The following is a 21,686-nucleotide window of genomic DNA, read 5'->3' on the forward strand; positions in this document are numbered from 1 at the left end:
GGGGGGGGGGCAATTCAACTACCCCGTACTGGCTACCTACCCAACTTGGGAACATAGGATTTTTCTGCGCAGGCGATAACTTAATTGGTAAAGAAACAAAAACTAGGCAGATAGTGGGAAATAAAATGTAGTAGACCTTTTGTAGCTGAAGAGGTCCTTCATCCATGCCATGCCCTCGAGCAGCCTGCTCTCAAATAAGTCGTATAGCCTAGCCTCGGCGGCCCAGTAGCTTTTTATAGCAAAACCCAGAACCCGAGGCTGGGGCCTGTTGCCCGCGTTCACTAGATAGCACAGCAGAGCGCGACGCTGTAAGGCTGTAGTGTTGAATCCTCGTTCCGGTATGAGGACGTCAACACAGGACCAAACCACCCGTTGCGCACCCGCCCGTTGAGGTCTTATCGCTCATCCGAAAATACCCATACTCTGCCTATATATGCCCAATCATCAAACCGTCATAACATGTCGTTCAACAACATCCGTCGTCCATCGTATATCCAATCCGTAACATCTGTGGTCATGACACATTTGGCTCATCATACATCGACACAATATTGCCACAACAGTAACAACAACAACTGCAACAGGTCTGTAAAAGAGGCGGCATGTCTGGCCACGAGGGCAGGAGGATATGCCTTAATCCAGCTCTTTGAAATCTGCCCTGCATACGCAGAGCCAATAGATAAACCATAAGTGGACCCGCTGAGAGTCCGAGGCCAGCAACAGGTACAGTCTCAGAAAATTCAAGGGTCATGACCGAGCATAAGGCCTGTTCATTGCAGCAATCTCTCTTGCGACGGTTGCCCACTCGAGTTCCCTCTTGACAATTACCCCGCGTTTCTCCTGCTGGATTTCGTCCCATTTCATCAATTCGTAGACGAAGCGCAGGTGCGGCTGGATGATGACGTTGAGGCGGCGAGCGCGAACAAAGCAGCTACATCGGCTATGAGTATCACGACACCGAGTGCGAGTGACAAAAAGGGGACTTACTATGCGCGGGGAAAACTCAGCCCTTGACTTGCCATGACTTCGGCAATGCAAATGGTTGCGGAGCGAGAGACGCCAACACGGCAATGGACGAATGTCGCGGTGCCGTCCTGCTTCCCTTGTTCTGGAGGGTGCATCAGCCACCGGCATTCTGTAATTTGATTTTTGTTGTTGCTGCCGACGTGGAGACTCACCTATAAACCCAAGACACCTTTCCATCTCTAACGTCAATTCGTCGATCCCATTATCCTGCACGCGATCTACCATCATCAGATTTTCTCGTCCCCAGTCGTTTACTTCTTGTTCTGTCCACGAGACTGGCTCCCCGACACTCAATATCCGCCGAATGCCCAATAACCTGAGCATCTGGGGGTTGTTCGCGTGGGTCAGATTGCCTAGGTACATGTATGGGAGAATGCGACTCGGCAAGCTACCGTCAAGTTTAGCCAACCATGCTGGGGGTTCTATGGAGGCCATCTTTGAGGAATCGAATTTCGGAGATTCGCCCAGAATGCGACCTTGGATGGCGTTCAATAGAGCCACGTCGGAAGGGTAAGCGAAGAAATTGCGCTGCTTTTCAACGTGCAAGCGAATCCACGCCTCATGTAAGGGAACTCCTTCAGCGTACATGAAATACGCCACGGCTAGCATTGAGGTTTCGGTATATCCATCTGCACAGTGCAGAAGGACTCGCCGGGGCCTCAGTGCAAATTCACTCATCTGGATGTCGCCGTCTTCATCTTGGCACTTGGTGACAGGTTTCATGGCATGGGTGAGGTTATATAGCCATCGACACATACGTAGGATGCCGTCAGCTTCAACTTGTGACCATGATGGCGGCAGAATACTTCCCGAGCTGGGGAAAGCGAGGTGTACAGGGTCATCATCCTCGTCGCGATCTTCGAGCTGTTTCAATTTTGCGGCTAGAAGTTTGTCGTCAGGCAGCGTTGCGTGATCGCTAGCTTCCACATATAGGTCGTAGCTCGGGTCATCGAGGCTGGATGGCGGGTTGGTGTACGGTCCTGGTGATGGGCCTTGAAAGACGGCGTGCGAGATTTCCGAAGCCTTGGACATGGCGCACATTTCTCGCCTTTCTTGTTGGAGGAAGTCGAGTGTATGGTCCTGGTATTTGCCTTGGGAGTCAATAGCCACCAATTCCGGATACAATTGCTCAAAGTCTTCAAAGGACTGCGTCAGCACAAAGGTGTTGAAAGTCTCAGGATATTGGCCGATGGTTTCCAATTCCTTTCGCCACTTCTTCTGCACGGATGCTGTTCTCTCAGCCACGGACTTGATGATACGGTGGTCTGTGTCTTCATCGCCGTAAACGATGATGTCGGACACCAGTGCCATTTTGACCGCTTGAATATGGAAATTGCGGACGGAGAACCCTTCTCGAGGATCACAGTCGACGAAGCCCCTGCCATTGCTCTCTGACAAGTTGAGGACTTCATCTGGAGCAATGGCGCCTTTGATCCTCGAGCGACTTAGGTCACCGCCAGCCTTTATTATAGTTATCCCGCGCAGACATTTTGGTATTCTTCGCAGCGACTTCTTCCGAGCGACAAAGAAAGCCAACTGGATATGGTTCTCTGGATGGAGGCCGTGGAGCCATGGAAAGACTGACGACGGATGAGGAAGGGGTTGACAAGAATAGTGTTCGAGAGCCTCGGCTACCTGTCTCGCAGAGATGCCATATATCGGAGGAGAACTGCACAACTTCTGGTAGTTGCTTGCGGGGTGTAGGAGCGAGGTGGGTTTGGGGGCGACGTTTCGTAGTGGTGGAGAGTTGGGTGGAGTGATATGCGACTGTGAGGGAACCGGTCCTGGCGGACAGTAAGGCAGGTGTTTGTTGGGGATGGGTGTCGAGGATCGGGCCTGGCTCAGTGAAATGGTCGGGCCGAGGGGTGGAGGAGTCGACTGTCGAACTTGGGGTTGTTGTTGGACCACAACTGTGGCCATCTTGTTGCAACTGACTGCGAGACGAAGTGAAATATACTCGGTCTTTGATCCTGAGTCGGGAACTCCTCCCAGGCTCGTCCTGCGCCCCCAGGAGTCCTAGCCGGTCCTGCTCAAGGGCAGGTATCGAGGAGAGGACACGGCCGAACACGTGCTGTCCGAATAGTTCCTGCCAATCAGCCACGGCCGGGAGATTAGGTATATGCTGAGACGGGAACGAGGTGATTGTTCGTCGTTGTGCACTCTCACGACGTTATCTGCAGTGCGGTAGAGTATGTACTCGGTAGTATGGGAAGAGGTTGGGTTGGGGTAAATAGAGGAGTGGATATAGTTCGGTACAAGCGTCACGGAACACGTCGTGATGGATCTAGAGAGACGAAGGGCAGACAGATGTCCAATCTGGACTCAGACGTCTGGTCTCGCGACAAGAACGAGCAAAGGAAGTAATCAGAAGGAAGTAGTTGTGTGTCGAGGTCAAGTTGTGGAATACACGGCGGGCGGGAAAGTCTGGAGAAGGAAGAGGGAGGAGACACCAGAGATCCACAGTGGACGAGGTGATTCCTGAGGACAGACACCAGAGTGGCAGGGAGGGGGAGGAATCGAGGGATGGTGGGGCAGCAATAGTTAAAGAGCCACCAAAAGACGCCCCAGCATGCCGCCCTGCGCGCTATCAGCCCATCACTCAGTAAAATGTTCGGGGGGAGGCCAGAGCTTGCCGGGGCTAGGCAGCCTGTTCCGTGCCAATGGTCCCCTCGCGATGCTTAGGAACGCGAGGGGAGCAGCGAGGGCGGTTCGGGGGTGGTGGGGACCCGGGGACGTAACTGGTGGGAACGCCCAGAAATGGCGTCTAGGGACTAGTAGCCTGTTGGTGGCTGCTGTTTACGGCCGCCGGGGGCATGCAGAGCTATGCACATCGCGAGGGAGGCCAGCGAGGCTAGTCCAAGCTAGTGCCCCCAAGAGTCAAGACCACCGCAGCCACGCATTAGCCGAACCCATCGAGCTTGTGAGCACCAGACACCACTCTCTCCCTTTGCCGTTATGATAACAGAACAAAAAGGCACACAGCTTCAGCAATATGCGCCATGCAAACCCTGAGTAATCCTCGCGCCAAACATGTGCCAGCCAAGCCAGCAATGGCATGTGAGCAGCCGGCGCACCCAGGGTCAGAGTTGGTGTCGGCATGAAGCGCAGTCGAGACGCTGCAGCAGAGCCATCGCCATTGGCACACACTCCTAGATCCCCCTCCTCTAGCATCAGATCCCTGCTCCAAGTCCAACTCGACGACTGGTCGATCCAGCATATGTTTTTGCCGAGGTGAGAGGCCGGCGAGGGGCTTCGGCCATGGTGTGTAAGAGAGGGAAACCACCAGTGTCAGTGGTCACCAAGTGTCGAGTCTGGGGAAGTCCAACGGGGTCTCCATTGAGGTCCCGCATCTGTCATCCGGTATCCGATAATATTATCAATTATCTGACACTGTCCACCTGAAGAGGGAGACAGCCACCAGTGTAATACTGCCCGAGCAAAGGACACGAAACTCTTCATCGAGGCGCCTACACAGGGCAAGACGGACAATGGACGAGGGCTGATCATGCTGCTGCTGCTGCTGCTGCTGCTGCTCCAGAACGTCGATCACTTCTACGCCCATCTTTGGCTTTCCTCTCGCACCCTGATGATCCTCCTCCGTATCGACTCTGAAGCTCTGTGATCTTCGATCGTATAAGCGATCGCCCCCATCCTTCCCATGACCCTGGTCTTCTAGTCCTCCATTCCCTTCCGCATCGAATTTATCAGCCATTCGATCCTGCAGCATCAATTGCGCCAGTCAATTTGCCACGAAGTGGTGGTGGCATTAACATGGCTTCTGTGGTCCTTCTTCGAGTCGGACCGGGCTTCTCAAGGGCTAGAGTAAACCCAGTGAAAGCGGGCGCAGTCTTGCCTTCCGACGAGAATGTGCAGAAAACGTCTTGCAGACATCTCTGCAGTCTTTGGAAAATAAAACACTCATGTGGCTGCCAGACAGAATAGTGACTCGACAGTATTACCCTCTTGGTCAGCGTGATAACTCGCACACCCTCCAACCGACATTGCGAATTCTTCGGCGAATTGTGACGCGAGCATCCAAGCATCTCCCCATTCCCTCTTTTCACCGTCAAAAGACGCCAATGGAAAATCGCGCGCAGTTGAAAAGTCGTCACCTTGCTGTTCGACCGTGGCCTCCAAAAGAGGAGTGATAAGCGAGTTCCCATACAGTTTTTGCTCTTGACGCATCAGTCGAGCGATCTCGTCATCCGCCGTCAGCGCTTTATCACCAGCCAAATTGATCTTTGGGACTCCATTATCAGATGTCTGGTCTTCTTTCTCCGCGACGTATTCTTCAGGGAATTGAGGTAGCTCGCTGTGTATCGTGACCGCCGATAATCCTTCCCTGTCCATAAAGCTCGGGTACAGCACGTAATAGCCACGCGCTTGCATCATCTCAAGCATGGGCAACAACCATGCGGGATATTCGTGTGACAGTATAGGTGCGGACTTTGTCTTGGACGTGAGCTCTGGGTCAAGGAGGAGTCGGTAAGACAGGAATGTGTGGAATTCTACCCATCGATCTCCGAAATAGAGCACCGCAGTCGATGCGGGCACTTGCCAAAGAGTGAAAGGTTTCGAAGATTGCTCTCCGGACGGCGCTTTCGTTTTCAAGTCTGGCCCGTATCGAGGTAGATCCAGCGAGATACCGGCCAAGTGCGGGACCATACCTGTGGCCTGCGATGAGTACCCATACTCAAGTAAAGTGTACATTAAAAACTGGAAGTAGTTTGACGAGAGCTCGGCATTGGACGATAGCAACAGAAGATGAGATGTGCTCGCCGCAACAGGGTAGAAGGATTCGACCGTGCGCAGGGATGCCTGCACAGGGGTCATGAGCCTTCCATCCAGCCTGTGCCTGATGACAAGCCTGCTCTCGCTGCCGGCGCCATTGACAGGCCATCGAAAGTTAGACAAATATCGGGCGAGGAAGGGGTCAACATTGTTGGGGAGCTCAATCGTCAATCTGGGAAGCGTCCATCCCGCGTAGTCGGCGTCTTTGATTGATCGCAGAAGCCGCATAATTGAAGCTGAAGACTCTCGTTGCGCTTGGATTACGATGTCAATCTGGACTTTGTCGAATTGCGAGAGTGATGCAGCGTCCAAGGATGAAATCCAAGACAGACTCTGCAGGCTGCCAGGAGGAAGGGTTATCAGAGAAACACCAAGTGACGATGTCTTGTCCCTTAAAGCATTGACAAAAAAGTCATCCTCGATTTCTGTAGTCACCACCGTATGCAGTCGTATGGCAGAATGGATATGTCCCAAACTCGCACTGGCACTGACCTCCAACCGCGACGTAGATGACTGGGCCGCATGGTCCGGTCGAGCATCGTGCAAGTATATTTGACATCCCAGATCTTCAATCCCATTCGCCGCACGAATCTCTGGCCAGGCTGCGACATGGCGCCCCATGAATGCGAGATGAACTCGGGTTCGATTATGTTGTGCCATTGAGCACGCTAGAGGCAGTAACTGCAGCACACTTTTCAAGTCTGAAACAGCGAAGAGAACATTTCCTTTCAAATCTCGAGTCCGAACAGGCTCTTGCAAGGTCTTGGCCAGGTCGTAGAATTTGATGGGGCCTTCGTAACTCTGGTCGGAGCTTTGAAGGCCTTCTTGAGATTCGCTCCCAGACGGGCCGCGTGACCCTGGGTGTAGTCGACCGTAGCGATGATCATATCGTTCGGAAATAGGAGGGAGGTCTGTTGGCATGTGCTTGAAGAAGAGGTATAGTAACCATGCTGCGAGCAGGACCAGGATTATGCGCCTGCGTCGAAATGACTTCCACCGACCGACGAGGAGGTTGTAGGTCTTGGAGCGACGAAGTGTGAAGGTGTCCGGGGGCTCATGACTTCTGCTTTCTGAGTGAAAACGGCTTCTGGCAGCCATTCAAGCCTAGCCGCGAAGCAGAATTGGTTCACATTGATGCCAACTTGTGTCTTTGGAGAGTAAATGCGTGACAGGCGAAGCCGAAATGCAAGGCGCTGGGGTAAGAATTCGTCTGACAGCGATAAATCAAGTCGGTGGCCCCTGCAGCCCCTGCGGTCTCGGCGGCAGACAGAAATTGGTTTCGTCAGACGGGATTATTTCCAAGCTCCAATGCAGCTCTTCCTGGTAATTGAACTTCGACTGCGATCAGCCCACTTTCATACAGAGCTACAAGTCGACTTTTCTCGTCCTTCGAGAACCAAGCTTTGGCAACAACGGGGGAGAAGCCTCAACCGAGGCAATGCGAGGCTTATGGACTCAGGCGTCTCGACCAAGACTGAGAAACTCTCACTGCTTCTCGTCAACCGACTCGCTCACGTCTGCGCTTGTTCGAAAGACCACCACCAGACCCCCAAGACGCCGGCCAGGCTTCGGTGATGCATTTACCGTCCTTTTGACCCCTGTCCTCGCGGCTGCCCTCTTCGTCGACACCAGCTGGAAATCGAAACAGCGAAAAGACTGGGATGAGAGGCTCGCGGCCCTCGACAATGAAATAGATTCACTAAAGGAGCGGGAACGGCAGCTCCGGAGCTCCCTTCAACTCCGTAACGTTGGGTCTGGACTATCTCAACAACGAAGATATTATGCCACGGCCGTGCAAGCGCAGGTCCAAGACGATGAGGTCCCCGGGGATATTGAGATGCCAATTTGGTCGGCAGACCCAGGCCAGGAAGACAACGTAATAGAGGATGAGAGGATACCGATACGGCAAGTGGTCTCTGCACGGGAGTTTTCAGCTGAACAATTATCAAACTTCAAACGCTACCATCGCCTGAACGCGATCACACTGGCTCTCAGAATGCTCCTGCATCTCCGCGTCGGACCCAATCATTTCTACTCGATTTTTCCGTCGGACGACCCAATGGACAGTGCGACCAGTGAGACCTCCGAGGATGTTGGGCTTCCCTCAGACACCAATCGCTTGGCTGAGATGCTCGCTCTCACAAGGAAGCAGATGCGTTCGCTAGGCAATCTAGAAGACCTCTTCTATGTGGCCCCTCGGATCCAAGCGCAAGCCGCCAGAGGTGGCCTTCAACAAGCCATAAAAGAGTTAACGGCCGAGTTTGATGCCGGGCGTATCTCACTGGCGGGGCTGATTGATGGATATGGAAAAGCGGTCCTTCAGACGGACGAAGTACCCTCTGTCTCCGTTTACGTTATGCTCATTCGATCTCTTTCGAAAGTCGGGAGCCACAGCTTAGCCTATCATGCCGTTGCCGCCTTGAAGAGGAGTACCCTACCACTCTCTGACCCTGCGATCTTCTACATGCTGTTGCAAATTGGTCGAGCCTGCGACTCTCGCTCCCTGAATCACATGCTGCACTTCATAGCAAAGGCAGACAATCCGCTCAACGTGATCCACAAGTGGGAAAAGGCACGCGTCAATGGACTGGACCTGCCCGTTCCGACCACACTGAACCCACGCCTTTTGATGGTCTTGGTTTATGCATCGCTGAGATGCGAGCAACCGACGCGGGCGGAAGCTTGGCTGACGCTTCTCCGCGAAGCGGACTACGGGAGCATGTGGAAGGATGATCTTTTCAGAAGTTTTCTTGCCTACTACTCTCAGCATGGGAACTGGGAAGAGGGCAAAAAATGGGTACAACGATCTGTCAAACACGCATTAACCATCGCCAATCAATCGATCGATCGGTTAGCGCGTGTGATATACCGCATGTTGGATCTGTGTGTGCGCTGCCGCAAACTTGCAGAGTATACAACAATCCTCGACGCTGCAGTTGATTCAGGTATTGGACCGCCGCTGGTCGATAAAACTCAGAATGACCGCAGGACATTTCACCCGCGGACTCGGAGCATCCTCCTAGAATGGGAATCGCTCCCACTTCCAGACAACGTTGAAGAGTTCGCGGTGCAGGAGAAGGCCAGGTCATTCCAATTAGCTTGCAGGTCTTTAATGGAGGAGCTTTCCGGAAGACCCCAAAAAGCCCCAAGCTCCCGAGATAATGTGGATAGCGAGTTGGTGCTAATGGCCCCCACGGCTCAACGCCCAAATCTTCGGTATACCGTGCGAAGACCGACGTCAGGCTCCCCGGCGGCAACTGATGGTGATCATTCCTCGGTTGAGCTAGACAAACTGCAAAGCAGATTTACCCAGCAGGAAGCCATTATCTCACAGCTGAAAACGAAATTGGACCTTGCAGAACTACGACAAAGGTCTTACCAAGAAGAACAAGCGCAAAGAGCACAACGATGGATCAAAAGCACTTCTGCTTTGGCAGAGGAGCTGCGAGACTCGAAAGAACGCTATGAAAAACTTCAGAAGCTGAATGAACTCTACGAGCAGGAGCGCGCAAACATGCGAGCAGAGATGTCAACTTTGAAAGCTGTTGCTGAACAATTGGTGCTGCAGGGACAGAAACAAAACATTGAAGTGCCAGCGGTAGAAAGAACCGAAGCACAGCTGCCTGAGATAGTGACAAAGGAGGAAGGGTCGACTTTGCCCGAGCAAAAACATGCACCAATTAAGGGAGAAAACTCACCATCAGAGACCAGAGCACCAACGAGACTAATCGGAATGCCCGACGATCGGAGAAATCGGTCCAAAATCGGTCCCATCCCTACGACTCCGCGAGAGATCAGGATTCGGACGTACTCGATGCGTTTCGACAAGGATATCAGACCGAGGACGTTCAAAAGGGTTCAGGTCAAGACACAACCGGCTCCAGACTCGGCTTCGGTGCCTTGACTTGAGAGCCTAAAGGCTGGCGGCTTTTTGCGTCGAGCCATTTCTCTATTATATAACGATAGCAACTCTGGATTTGTAGTGAGATGTTGGTTCAGGAGATGTTTTGTGCTGTGTGAGATCAACAGTGTTTCTGTCATGGCCAGCCGATCTCAGATCGCATGCGGAAGTGACCGACCACACGGCTATGGCGCAGATGAAGATGACTCGATGCCTTGTGCAAATCAGATTCTGACCCATGTCGTAATCGAACGGGCTATCTACAGTACCGGCCTCGTTGGTCCTCCCGTCTCTCAGCAACCCTCCGAAATAGTGACAATAGTGGCAATATTTGCATCATACGAAGCACTTATCCACGTAACATACCTCCCGACAAATCCATCTACCTACCTACTTCTGTATTGACCGGCCTATAGGCCTAAATTTCTAGAGAGTCTCGACGAGGCTCGTGCAAAAGTGCGAAGAGAGAGGGGGAAAAAAAACTTAGTATATCAAGATTAAACGAATCAGATAAGGCGAGAATAAGAATAAGGGCACAAGAAACGACTCCGCGAATACAGGCTACAGTAGGACTAGAAGCAGAAGCAGAAAGAGTACCGGAGAGTAGATGAGAGGAGGGAACATGAGAATAGTAAATATGATGTTCGTATTCGTAAATACCTAGAGGACACGCATTATGGGTTGTTCCTAGGATATGTTGGAATGGATAAAGGGTATGTATATTCTCCGTACGCTCTCCCTGAGCATGTGAAGATACAGACCTGGGTATATGATAACCGTAATTATTCTGCTCTGTTCTGGAGGAGTCATAAACCACCATCACCACCGTGTTAACGCTGCCGGATTTGAAGGGTTGAACCAGTGCTGACAGTGATATTGATATGGAGGTTTCGAGACATGCAATAAACTGCAAGTTGCAGCGTGGAACCCTGCTTTGGATTCATGCCGCGTCAAGGCTCAAAAGCAGTGACAATGGCGGTAAGAATATAATATGTAGGTAGCGACACTTTCAACCTGATCCCTCTCTCAGCATCGTCCTCCACGATTTGGAGACCAAGCGGAGAAGTACCGAGAGAGAACCGAGCAGCAGAAAACCCAGGTACAGCAACAACCATCCTTCAGTCGGAACTCCGTGCTATGAATGCACGCTAAAACAAAGAACCGGGAGCTCTCCGCGACTCCGCTCAGAGGCCGATTGTGAGGCCGTAGACTCCAAAACTCCAATGACCAAGTAGTCTGAAGATATCATCACTATGCAGATGAATCTGGTTCTGGAAATGATGACGGTTAGATTATTCGTGGCGGTGTCCGACTTGACACTCCTGAGAGACGCCGTTTCTCCACCTGTAGAAGCTCAAGAATGTAGTGATGACTCCGAGTTCCGTGGCAGACCACCGGTCGTCGGCAGGGTCGACACTGGTTTTCTTTTGCTTCAGCCTTGCAGGGCTATCGCATGAAAGCATCCTCTTGCTATTCACGTCATTCGATCGTCCACTAGGACTTTCAAGGCTTGTACTCCAATGCTGAGCAGCTCTGGTTCCTTCGTCTGCTTCAGAGTGGTTTTCAGTCTCTCCACGGCACCTTCTTTCTTGAACACCTCCTTTACCTTGGCTGCTAATGTCTTGTTCTCCGGGGCTGCTTCGTCACAACATAGCATATTCCTTACAACGACCAAGCCTCGGTGCACCACCCCCGGATCTTGATCGAGGCATAATTCTAGGAGAATTTCTGGCGCGCGTTTAAACTCGAGCATTGCAGAGATGATACTGGAGTATTGGTCCGTAAGCATTGCCAAGGCACCACCCGCAGCGCGCCTTGTGGGTAAATCTTCGACATCCGCCATCGCAACAAGTATATGCAGTCGCTGTGCCGCGCGCTTCGAACCGTCGTCGAATTTCTCTACCCCGGCCGGAAATACCGTCAAATTGCATATGAGTTCGCAAGCCGCCCGGCGGACGAGTTCATTGTTTCCCAGGAGGAAATCTTCGATATCGTCCCACGCTGACTTTATGATGAAAGATGCGGCATTAGAACTCGGAGCTGATGCGAGGTTGGTGAGGGCAAGGAGACTTTCGAAGACCGGAAGGAGATCTCGCGGTTGGTCGCTGAGACCCGCTCCACCCGGGGGCTTCAGCAACGCCACGAGAGGTGGGACAGCGTCGGTAATATCGGGTGTCGACCCTGCTGGGAAGACGTGCGCCGGATTCAAGGAGATCAGGATTCGCGCTAGAGCATGGGCGGCGTCGGGTGTGGCTTGGGTGTTGTTGTTTTCGGATGACTGTAGGTTTCTCTGTGCATGAGAGACTAAAAGCTTGACGGCTCCCTGTTGCGCCATCTTCCCCCTATCCTTTGGATTCTTGGACAGCGACAAAAGGATTTTATCACTTAGCTGTGCTATAGCCGGGGATCTACCCTTGTTTAGTCTGATTATTGAGGCCACGATTCCAGCCTCAATAACTGCCGTGCATCGTGCGCGTACATGGTCGTCATTCTCCAAAGGATTCGGTTCGGCAGGTTTCGCAGCATTGGCGTATGCTTTCAACTGCGACATCTTCTTCTGCTCCTCGGACAAATTGGGCGCATATTGTGTGAGATTCGAGATGATGCTTAATCCGCCCACCACGACCTCCGGGGCAGTATGATTCTCGTTGAGGACATCCAGGAGAGACTTGAGGAACTTGCGATCATTGGCAAGCGATTCCTTGACCTCGGCCTTCAAAGATGTATACGCAAGGCCTTCAATCGAGTCAGAAACATTCTTTCCTTCTTCAACAAGAGTGAGGGATTTCTTGAAAAGATCAACGAGCTCACTAACATCATCATCCGCCTTGTTGGCTCTCTGGTCTCCAGCAATCTGGACACCCGACGTTCTCAGTTTGGCCAACACGGTGGCCGCCACCGACGGCTGCTTGCCGGTCCCGTTGCTCACTTTGTCCGCTAACCAGGTGGCACAAAACTGTGCGATGGCTGTCCGACAGGCGCCGTCGATGCAAGCAGCATTGAGCAAAAAGAGGAAGGCATCATGGACGAGGGGGCTGCTGAACTTTCGGTCGAGGAGCGGCATGATCGAGGGGAGAAACCCATCCACCAAAAAGAGCGGGGCCACGACGGTGGGAATGACCGGAAAGAGACTGGCGCCGGCGGAAAAGGCCAGGACAAGGTCGTCGCCCTTCTTGCGTTGGACGTGGTTCGTGATGTACTTGGAGAGGTATCCTTGACCGGTAGGCTCCGCCACTTCGAAGAACTTGGACAGGACGAGGGTTGCCTGGCCTCGGACATCCGGGGGGAGCCGCAAATCTAGGGAGCCCATGAGGGCTTCGAATGCATCCTCATCGATGAAGGTATGGAGGCGCTGTGTATCGGCAATCAATAGTAGGGCAATGCCTTTGAGAGCTCGGCCATCATGGTCATGACCCGTTTCCATCAACTTGGCAAGGAAGAGCTGAAAGAGATCATCTTCCACTCGAAGTCGGACGTCCTCGGTCGGCCATAATGAGTCGTCGAGCACGACAGAGCGAAGACAATTGGCGGCGTCATCCCCTCTCTCGTAGACATTGTCAAAGAATGAGGTTGTCGAAGCCTCCAGCTCAGCTGCCAGATACTTTCGAACGGCGGGACTCCGTTTGGCGAGTTCGGCGATGATGAAATCCTGGGCATCGGACATGGTGGACTGGCGGCACTCGAGGATGATTTGCAGGCATTCGAGAGCGACCGGAGCAGCATTTGACGCCTCGGAGCTCTTCAGGTAGTTGATAGCTTCATCGCCGGCGGCGTTGTCATGATAGAGCGCATACCTCCTGACCAGATCCAAGAGGGGCGAATTGAGTTGATCATCATGGTGGATGGCAAAAAAGGCGGCCTGGACATCCGGGTTGGCATGACCCAATGCAGCAGCTTCCCTCAGCTTTCTCGACGCTTGCTGGAGGAAAGCTTGTTAGCGATCTCTCCCTCGACGAGAGTGCGAAAGGTTTAGTCAGCGAGAACACGTACGACTTTGTGACCAGCATTGGAAAGTTCGACCGCCTCCTTGGCCAACTGGGAGGCGCGTTCAGCATCGCGTTCTTCGGATAATTTTCGGTTCATACGCTGGACGGTCGACATGGAAGACATTGAACCAATAGTGCCGGGCCCAGCAGGCACAGTGGGATGGGAGGGTGGAATGATGCGCCTAGGGCGAAGAGAGGGAGAAAGAGAGAGGATCAAGAACTCAGAGGGCTGAAGAGACTAAGTTCTTGAAGGGAAGAGTGACGTGAGATTAGGCGGTGGCGGAGGAGGAGGACATGATTTTATACTCCGTACTCTGGCGCAGGTGTGAAGAGCGAGTAGAGGATGTAGACGGCAACGGGAGACGGGCGGCAGGCGGAAGGATGGGCGGGTTTTGTGCTCTGTGAGCGAGGCGGCGAAGAAGCGAGGAGGAGGAGAGGAAGAAGAAAATTTGAGAGACGAGCTGGTCGAATCGGCGAATGGGTCAGCTGATGAAGATGGTACTCGTGTCGCGTACGATGACTTGGTAGTGGTGAGGGCTGAGCTGTCGCGGACGTATGTAATATGTCGAGATGCCAAAGTGAAGCAACCGCGTAAGGCTGGTGTTGTGAGTTGTGCGCGGGAGATAGCAAATGGCTCGAGGATGCACAGATTATTGGGTGGGATGTTGGCGGAACAGCGAATGGAATTTGCTTCTGGGTGCCTCAAGGAGGATGAGCGAGGTGGGAAGCACCAAAGAGGGCCACGTGGGATGCAGAAAAAAAAAATTGGTGAAGTGAAGGAAAAAGTTTTTCCTGCTTCTAGGCCGATAGCAGCGAGGATTGCGAGAGGAGGAGAGGTACAAGATACATGTGATAGTATGTATGGAGGTGTTGACAGCGGCACAGAGAATAAGAATATTAACGGGTACTTGTAGAAGCCGAATGCGGATAATAATATTCATCATGATGAGTCAAAAAGGGCCGAGCACGGAGAAACCTCCCCAAGTAAAAATGGCAACGCGAAGCCAGACGGAGATTAAAGCAAGTTCACATGTCACCGCAGGTCGGTCACCAGCGAGATCAGCAAGGGAGAGCGGAGGAAAAGGGCCTGGATCCAGCAGCTCTCGCACGTTGGGGGACGGTTGGAACTTGGACTGTCCACCACCACGCGCGGCATCGGGGGCTCCCTATCTACGCCTTAATCCCCTGTGGCCCTCTTTCAGGTGGGTGCCTAGCCACGAGCGCCCCTCGCCTAACCGCCTAACCGCCTAACGTTACGCCTATCTCTTCTTCTTCCAAGGCGCCCTGTTGCCTGTGCTTGTGCTTGTGCTGGTGGTTGTGCTGGTGCTGGTGCTGGTGCTGCTGCTTCACCCCCTTCCACTTCCATCTCACCCACTCATCAGACTCGGCAGCTCGTCATTCCTTCTACAACACCTCACATCTCACATCTCACATTTCACAATCTCTCACATCCCACAAATCTCCCACCGCCTGATTTCTAATACCCTCCCGCCCTCCGTCCTCACCATCATGAATGCGGTTGATGCATCCGAGCACTTTGACAAACCATCCCACTGTAAGTGCCAGACTAGTCCTCATCTCGCAATCTTTTACCCGCCACTCCGCTGGACTCGGATGACAAGAAATTGCAAATCCCGCTCCAATCACTAGTGACCCGCACATGAACTCACAAGGCTCCGAGTCCTCGTCCATACGCGATACTCACAAGGCTGCCAGCAACAGAACAGTCCCCTTCGCTCCTCGCCCTCATCCTCGACACCAACCCGGCAGCATGGTCGTTGCTCTCGGAAACCCTCCCTCTCTCCAGCGCCGTCGCCAATCTCCTCGTCTTCATCAACGCCCACCTAGCCGCAAACTACACCAACAAAGTCGCCGTCATCGCCTCCCATTGTGACAAAGCCGCGTGGCTCTACCCAACTCCAACCGAACAGAAACTTCCGCGCTCCATCTCAGCCCGGGCAAAGCGACAACCTCACGGTCAAGCTCGACACCATGACAACCTCTCCGACTCGGCCAAAAGGCTGAAACTCAATAGTCCGGCGGCGGAGGATCCTCCTCCTCCCAGCCCGAATCCCAGGTCATCTTCTTCATCCTCAGCCAACACTGGCAGCAAATACCGCCCCTTCCGCCTCGTCGAGGAAGAGCTCCTCCGCAACCTGACTCTGCTTCTTTCCACCACCTCTCCAGATGCCGTCTCCAGCAGTTCATCAACCATGATCGCCGGCGCCCTGACCCTGGCTCTCTCTTATATCAACCGGGAGTCCATCCTGCTCTCTGAGTCTTTAGTCGGATCGTCAAACACCCACAGCGCCAATGCCAGAGATCCCGTCACCACCTCCTCTGCTGCCAGAGATGGAGCAAGTCAGTCTCTTCAATCACGCATTCTCCTCGTCTCGGCATCCCCCTCCACCGACCTAGCTCACCAATATATCCCCATCATGAACGCCATATTCGCGTGCCAGAGACTCTCAATCCCCATAGATATACTACAACTTCCTCTCTCCACCACCGACCCATCATTAACGTCCGCGTCAAACCCAAGCGCGAACTCCCACTCCCGCTCCCACTCGCACTCAGAGTCGACCGTCTTCCTCCAACAAGCCGCCGACGCCACCCACGGTATCTTCATCCCCGCCCACCTCACCTCGCCCAACTCGCCCAACCCCGTCAAGACAGCATCCCAGTCCCTCCTGGCCTACCTCCTGACCAGCTTCCTCTCCAGTCCACTGACCCGTTCCGCGCACTTGATCCTCCCCACCCGCATCGACGTCGACTTCCGCGCCGCCTGCTTCTGCCACCGCAACGTCGTCTCCGTCGGCTTTGTCTGCTCCATCTGTCTGAGCATCTTCTGTGAGCCGCCCGAGAACGGAGACTGCCTGACCTGCGGAACCCATCTGGCCGTAGATGAGGGAAGCTATGGAAAGACCCCTGTCGTGGTGGCCTCCGCCAAGTCGAAAAAGAAGAAGCCGCAGCAAGCGACCCCAAGGTAATTGAACTGGCATACAGGAGGTATGCATAGATGTATCCTGGCCCATTTCAAAGGCATTTCGTCGGCAATGTGCAGCCACAAAAGTGCTGGACGACGACAAGTACACTCGACGGAAATGGATGCATCTCAAGCGCATTGTTTGTCTAGAGTTGGTTTTGAATTTCTCGTCTACCAATAGGTGACTTGTAGGATATCTTGAAGTCTCAAAGACTCAAGCAAAGAAGACGCTATGAATATGACCCCCTTGCTCCAGGTCTGTCGCATGCGTCTGGCCTTGCTTCCAGTTCTGCGACTCGCCACCATGCTCTCTTGCAACATCCTCACCTCCACCCTACCCAGCCACTCCCCCCTAGTACCCGTGTCGAATGATGAGCTTTCAAAAAGCCCAAGGCCCGCGAATGTGGGGGCATTCTCGTCCATGGACCAGAACACCTCTAACTGCATCTTAGGTTCTTCTGGGAGATAAGATCAACTGACCTTTCACCGCGTCCGGCTGTGTCTTGATTTGGAGACCCTTCCTCCTTGCGCGATCGAGCCGTGACCTCGGCTTCGTGACATGGTGCATACCGGCTTCTTTTCCTCCGAATGCATCGAGGCGAGGGCGAACGAGTCCGTATTGTGCCCAAAATAAAAGTAGATCCCGTCGCGGCATTTTTTGACAGCCAGAATACCAATGGCGCCAACACAATGGCTGTTACTCACAGCAGGATGTGTCATAAAGTCATTCTTGATGACCGAGTGCATGGCTTCGTCTTCATTGCACGACTCGAGCTTTCCTCGCTCTTTGCGAACCGAGCTGTAGATCCGATCAGCAGCCGTGGCTGCGGCCGTTGTCGTGGCCATATGCTCCCCCGTCCCACTGGTGACTGTGGCTACGCAAGTTTGGGTGGGATCTCGTGGATCAGCAGGAATCACCGCAGTGCCGATTCCAACAAGAGCAGCTGGGCCACATCGCCCCTTGTGTTTCATCCCGATGCCCCCAGAAGATGACCCGGCGGCTATCCGCCCAAAGCAATCGACTGCAATCGCGCCGACTGTGTCACTTATGTCATCTTCCCGGCGGTCGCCAACGTGAGCGAGTTGTGGCGTAGTCGGCACCGATCTATGCTGGATGGCAAGATTGGACTCCTCACCGGACAGACCGTCCATAGAATCACTTAGCTTCTGCCGTTTGGGGGCCGACATTAACCATTGGAGGCTATCGTCGGTGGCAGACTCAAGGTGATCATAAGATGCGTGTCCGTCTGGCAAGTTGTTTTGGCTGTTAGACTGAGAAGCGGGGACAGAAGAATGACATTCCGAGTTCCTGTCTTCCCCTGGATGGGATAACGTAGGCACATCGGCCGTTGAGGCTATCAATGGACGGACCATAGGAGGCAATTGTGACAGACTGACGTGATTTTCAGGGGTGGAAGGAGTCACCACAGGGCTAATGGGAGTTGCGGTTGGTGTTGGAACATGGGCCCAGTCATCCTGTGATTCATTCGATGGCGATGGCTGCGTCTGATCATGCTTCTTTGCCTCCTTTAGGGCCACATCTGCAAGATCATCCCGCCACTTTGTCCATCGCTCACGGGCATTTGCCGAGACCAAAAAATCCGGAGGGAGAATGGGAATACCTTTGTCGGCAGCATAGTCGGTTGCACCAGCGCCGACCAGCAGGTTTGGAGGGACGCGTTGGAGTGACAGAGGTTTTGTGGATTCTTCAAGAACAAGACGAGCGACAGCGATTGGGTTTTTGACTTGGGAGATTGCACCGACTGCACCACTGCGGCCAAGGTGATCGACGAGTGTGGCATCACACTCAACCAGCCCATCTATAGTCAAGTTGCTCCCATAGCCGGCATTGGTGATCTCCTTGTCCTCCAGCAGTCGGATGGCCATCTCCACAGCGTCGGTGGCGTCACCTCCATTCTTCAAGACGGCCATTCCAACCTTGGCGGCATCGTTGACAGCGGTGAGGTGATTTTTCTCATTTTGTAGACTGTGGAAGCCGGCACCAGCGTGGATGAAAATGGCACAAAGGTCCCCGCCTTCTTGTGGACGACGAGGCATTGACGAGGTCAGGCGATCAGATGGGAGTGAAACTCGATCGACATCAGAGAAGGTGTGCGAGTGCGTTGAAGGGGGTTCAAATCCAGAGAAGGTCGAAAGCAGTGCTCACGTGAGAACAGACTCAAGTTACAGACTGTGAAAACGGCACGGGTTGTAAGGCAAGGCAGAGACAAGGAGGACTGTATGAAAAGAGCGGGAGGGATTAAATCCTACTGTTGAAAAGGCTGTTGGCAGAAGAGAAAGTTGCAGCAGAAAAGATGGACTTGACGATGCCAGCCTGAATGGGTGAAGGAATGAATGTGTATGTGAATGAGTTGAAGATGGAAAGATGAAAAAACACGTCAATCAAGTCTGTAGCAGCTGGAGTTTGGCAACGCTGCTTGGCATTTCTGGAAGCCGCAACCTCAGGTCCGAGTGCTACGACTTCCCAGAATGGTATCTTGATATGGACAGTGGCTCTTACTCTGCCAAAGTTCCAGCGTTGCGGCATGCAAAGCTGTGTGGGAATCAGGATATGGTGAGAGGAAACTGAGGTCGATTAGGTCGGGAGATGGGCAGCAACCACCAACTGCCACCACAGCCGCTTTGGGTGGAGTCACGTGCACAGACTCAGTCACGTGGATGACATAATCCGCCGCCCACTTTGCCCGGCGCTGGCGACGGCCATTGCCAGCCCACAGCAGCCCACCAACTGCCAGCTGTTTCGTCTCACTACTGTCCCTCAATCCAGTGTTTGCGTCTTCTTCTGCCCACAATTGAAAGCTGCCTGCATACTCCAGTGGATGGAAATAAGGTGCTTGGGCCCCTGTACCTGTGATCTCCCTCTCTCGATCCTCGCCGGCAATGATCCTTCCAACAGGCATCGAGTCATCCTAGCGACGTCCTGATCTCTGCCCATCGCCCGCCGTCGCATCGTCGCCGGTCCTCAGGTAGTCCGCGACCAGCCATTCATCATGGCCTCCCAAACCCCCGCCGTTGTCATGGACAAGTATGTGCTCCTCCCCCAATGTACGAAACCCGGTGCTGACAGTCAACAAGCGGAACCGGCTTCTCGAAACTTGGTACGGCCATGGTGCATCGAAAATTGTTGCAACTTCTGACCTGCCCAACTTAGGCTTCGCCGGAAATGATGCCCCTTCGTTCGTTTTCCCCACGGCCATTGCCATGAAAAGTGCTGGTGGCGGCGCAGCAGGAACAGGCTCGGGAAGACCAGCTGTTGCAAACAAACCTTCATATCTCACTGGTGGTGCCGGACCCAGTTCCAATTTGGCCGGCAAGCGGGGTACAGAAGATCTCGACTTTTTCATCGGGGATGAAGCACTTGCTGCGTCGGCTGGTCCTGGCTACAGCATAAACTATCCCATCAGACACGGTCAGATCGAGAACTGGGACTACATGGAACGTTTCTGGTCAAATTCCATCTTCAAATACTTGAGAGTTGAGCCGGAAGACCACTACTTTCTCCTGACAGAGCCCGTGGGTGTTGATGAACCGCTCTTGGTGGCCAAGCGTTGACTGGTTTGTAGCCTCTTAACCCGCCTGAAAACCGCGAGAATACCGCCGAGATCATGTTCGAGTCGTTCAACTGCGCGGGTCTCTACATTGCCGTACAAGCGGTTCTTGCTTTGGCCGCCTCGTGGACATCTTCGAAAGTGACCGATCGATCTCTGACTGGGACCGTCATCGATTCTGGAGATGGTGTCACCCATATCATCCCTGTCGCGGAAGGATACGTTATTGGTTCTTCGATTAAGAGCATACCGATTGCCGGGCGGGATATCACATATTTCGTGCAGAGCCTGCTGCGAGACAGAGGAGAGCCAGACAGCAGTCTAAAGACAGCCGAGAAAGTCAAGGAGGAATACTGTTACGTCTGCCCTGACATCGTCAAAGAGTTCGCACGGTACGACAAAGAGCCCGATCGATTTCTCAAACACACCGTTACCCAACCAAACGGCCGGTCCATCACCATTGACGTTGGATACGAGCGCTTCCTTGCTCCCGAGATCTTCTTCAATCCTGAAATCTATTCTTCCGATTTCCTCACTCCCCTGCCAACTGTGGTCGATGGAGTCATCCAGTCATCCCCGATAGACGTCCGAAGAGGCCTGTACAAGAACATTGTCCTGTCTGGCGGTTCGACCCTGTACAAGGATTTCGGCCGGAGATTGCAGCGAGATATCAGACACTTGGTGGATGCCCGCATCAGAGCATCCGAGGCCCGGAGCGGTGGAGCGAAGAGTGGTGGCTTGGAGGTTCAAGTTGTCACCCACAAGCGACAGAGACATGGACCTTGGTTTGGGGGCAGTCTCCTCGGGCAGACGCCTGAGTTCAGAAGTTACTGCCACACGAAGGCTGAGTACGACGAGATAGGCCCGAGCATCGTCAGGAGGTTTGCTTTGCTGGGAGGCCCCGGAAGTACGTAGATACGATGATCTGACGAGATAGAAAGTGACGATTCGAGAGAATCACGATTCCAAGTGCAAAAGCAACGCTGCGTGAGCATTTCAAGTACAAGAGCAAACCCCGTGAACATTCCAAGTGGATGAAGGTTCGGTAGTCGCAGTGAGTTGATGAGATAATCTCTTCCAATCGAGTCACCCGTCATCTTGGGGTCCCCAAGGTTGGTGTAATGGAACTCGCATCACCGCCAACTGCCAACTGGTTGACAGTCGTCTTTATTCATTTCTGACTAGGACCGAGGCCAGAAATGGGGCCCCCTACTCTTCCCGCATAGAGAAGCGCCTTCCAGTTAGCACCAGACTATTAACTGGCGCTTTTCCTCTTACAACGCACCGCACGAAGACGGACTCGCTTCGGGGGCTCTGGGGTCTCTCACCAGATGACATGGATGAGGATGGGAAGGCGAGATTGTAAGAGTACCATCCCTTGCCTCGAAAGATCGAATGGAAACACTTGATGGACGGATAGGGCCGTT

At 53.3% G+C, this 21,686-nt stretch overlaps 7 protein-coding genes across 7 annotated transcripts; 3 read left to right on the forward strand and 4 right to left on the reverse strand.

The window, feature by feature from the left end:
* Positions 1-747: 747 nt before the first annotated feature.
* A1O5_11557 (uncharacterized protein) lies at positions 748-2,946 on the reverse strand (the record flags this gene model as incomplete). The annotated part of the gene is made up of 3 exons (XM_007752129.1): positions 748-931; positions 988-1,108; positions 1,179-2,946. 3 exons carry the CDS (start codon positions 2,944-2,946, stop codon positions 748-750), a joined length of 2,073 nt encoding a protein of 690 aa, XP_007750319.1.
* A 1,998-nt stretch (positions 2,947-4,944) lies between these two features.
* A1O5_11558 (uncharacterized protein) lies at positions 4,945-6,915 on the reverse strand (the record flags this gene model as incomplete). Its single annotated transcript, XM_007752130.1, has 1 exon — positions 4,945-6,915. One exon carries the CDS (start codon positions 6,913-6,915, stop codon positions 4,945-4,947), a length of 1,971 nt encoding a protein of 656 aa, XP_007750320.1.
* A 340-nt stretch (positions 6,916-7,255) lies between these two features.
* A1O5_11559 (uncharacterized protein) lies at positions 7,256-9,721 on the forward strand (the record flags this gene model as incomplete). Its single annotated transcript, XM_007752131.1, has 1 exon — positions 7,256-9,721. One exon carries the CDS (start codon positions 7,256-7,258, stop codon positions 9,719-9,721), a length of 2,466 nt encoding a protein of 821 aa, XP_007750321.1.
* A 1,471-nt stretch (positions 9,722-11,192) lies between these two features.
* A1O5_11560 (uncharacterized protein) lies at positions 11,193-13,819 on the reverse strand (the record flags this gene model as incomplete). Its single annotated transcript, XM_007752132.1, has 2 exons — positions 11,193-13,637; positions 13,709-13,819. 2 exons carry the CDS (start codon positions 13,817-13,819, stop codon positions 11,193-11,195), a joined length of 2,556 nt encoding a protein of 851 aa, XP_007750322.1.
* A 1,394-nt stretch (positions 13,820-15,213) lies between these two features.
* On the forward strand, positions 15,214-16,694 carry A1O5_11561 (uncharacterized protein; the record flags this gene model as incomplete). Its single annotated transcript, XM_007752133.1, has 2 exons — positions 15,214-15,259; positions 15,421-16,694. 2 exons carry the CDS (start codon positions 15,214-15,216, stop codon positions 16,692-16,694), a joined length of 1,320 nt encoding a protein of 439 aa, XP_007750323.1.
* A 479-nt stretch (positions 16,695-17,173) lies between these two features.
* Positions 17,174-18,748, reverse strand: A1O5_11562 (uncharacterized protein; the record flags this gene model as incomplete). The annotated part of the gene is made up of 1 exon (XM_007752134.1): positions 17,174-18,748. One exon carries the CDS (start codon positions 18,746-18,748, stop codon positions 17,174-17,176), a length of 1,575 nt encoding a protein of 524 aa, XP_007750324.1.
* A 953-nt stretch (positions 18,749-19,701) lies between these two features.
* A1O5_11563 (actin-like protein 3) lies at positions 19,702-21,174 on the forward strand (the record flags this gene model as incomplete). The annotated part of the gene is made up of 3 exons (XM_007752135.1): positions 19,702-19,756; positions 19,779-20,224; positions 20,275-21,174. The coding sequence occupies 3 exons, from the start codon at positions 19,702-19,704 to the stop codon at positions 21,172-21,174; spliced, it is 1,401 nt and encodes a 466-aa protein (XP_007750325.1).
* Between the last annotated feature and the right edge of the window lie 512 nt (positions 21,175-21,686).

The sequence above is a fragment of the Cladophialophora psammophila genome, assembly GCF_000585535.1.
Source record: "Cladophialophora psammophila CBS 110553 chromosome Unknown aczJe-supercont1.26, whole genome shotgun sequence".
NCBI lineage: Eukaryota > Fungi > Ascomycota > Eurotiomycetes > Chaetothyriales > Herpotrichiellaceae > Cladophialophora > Cladophialophora psammophila.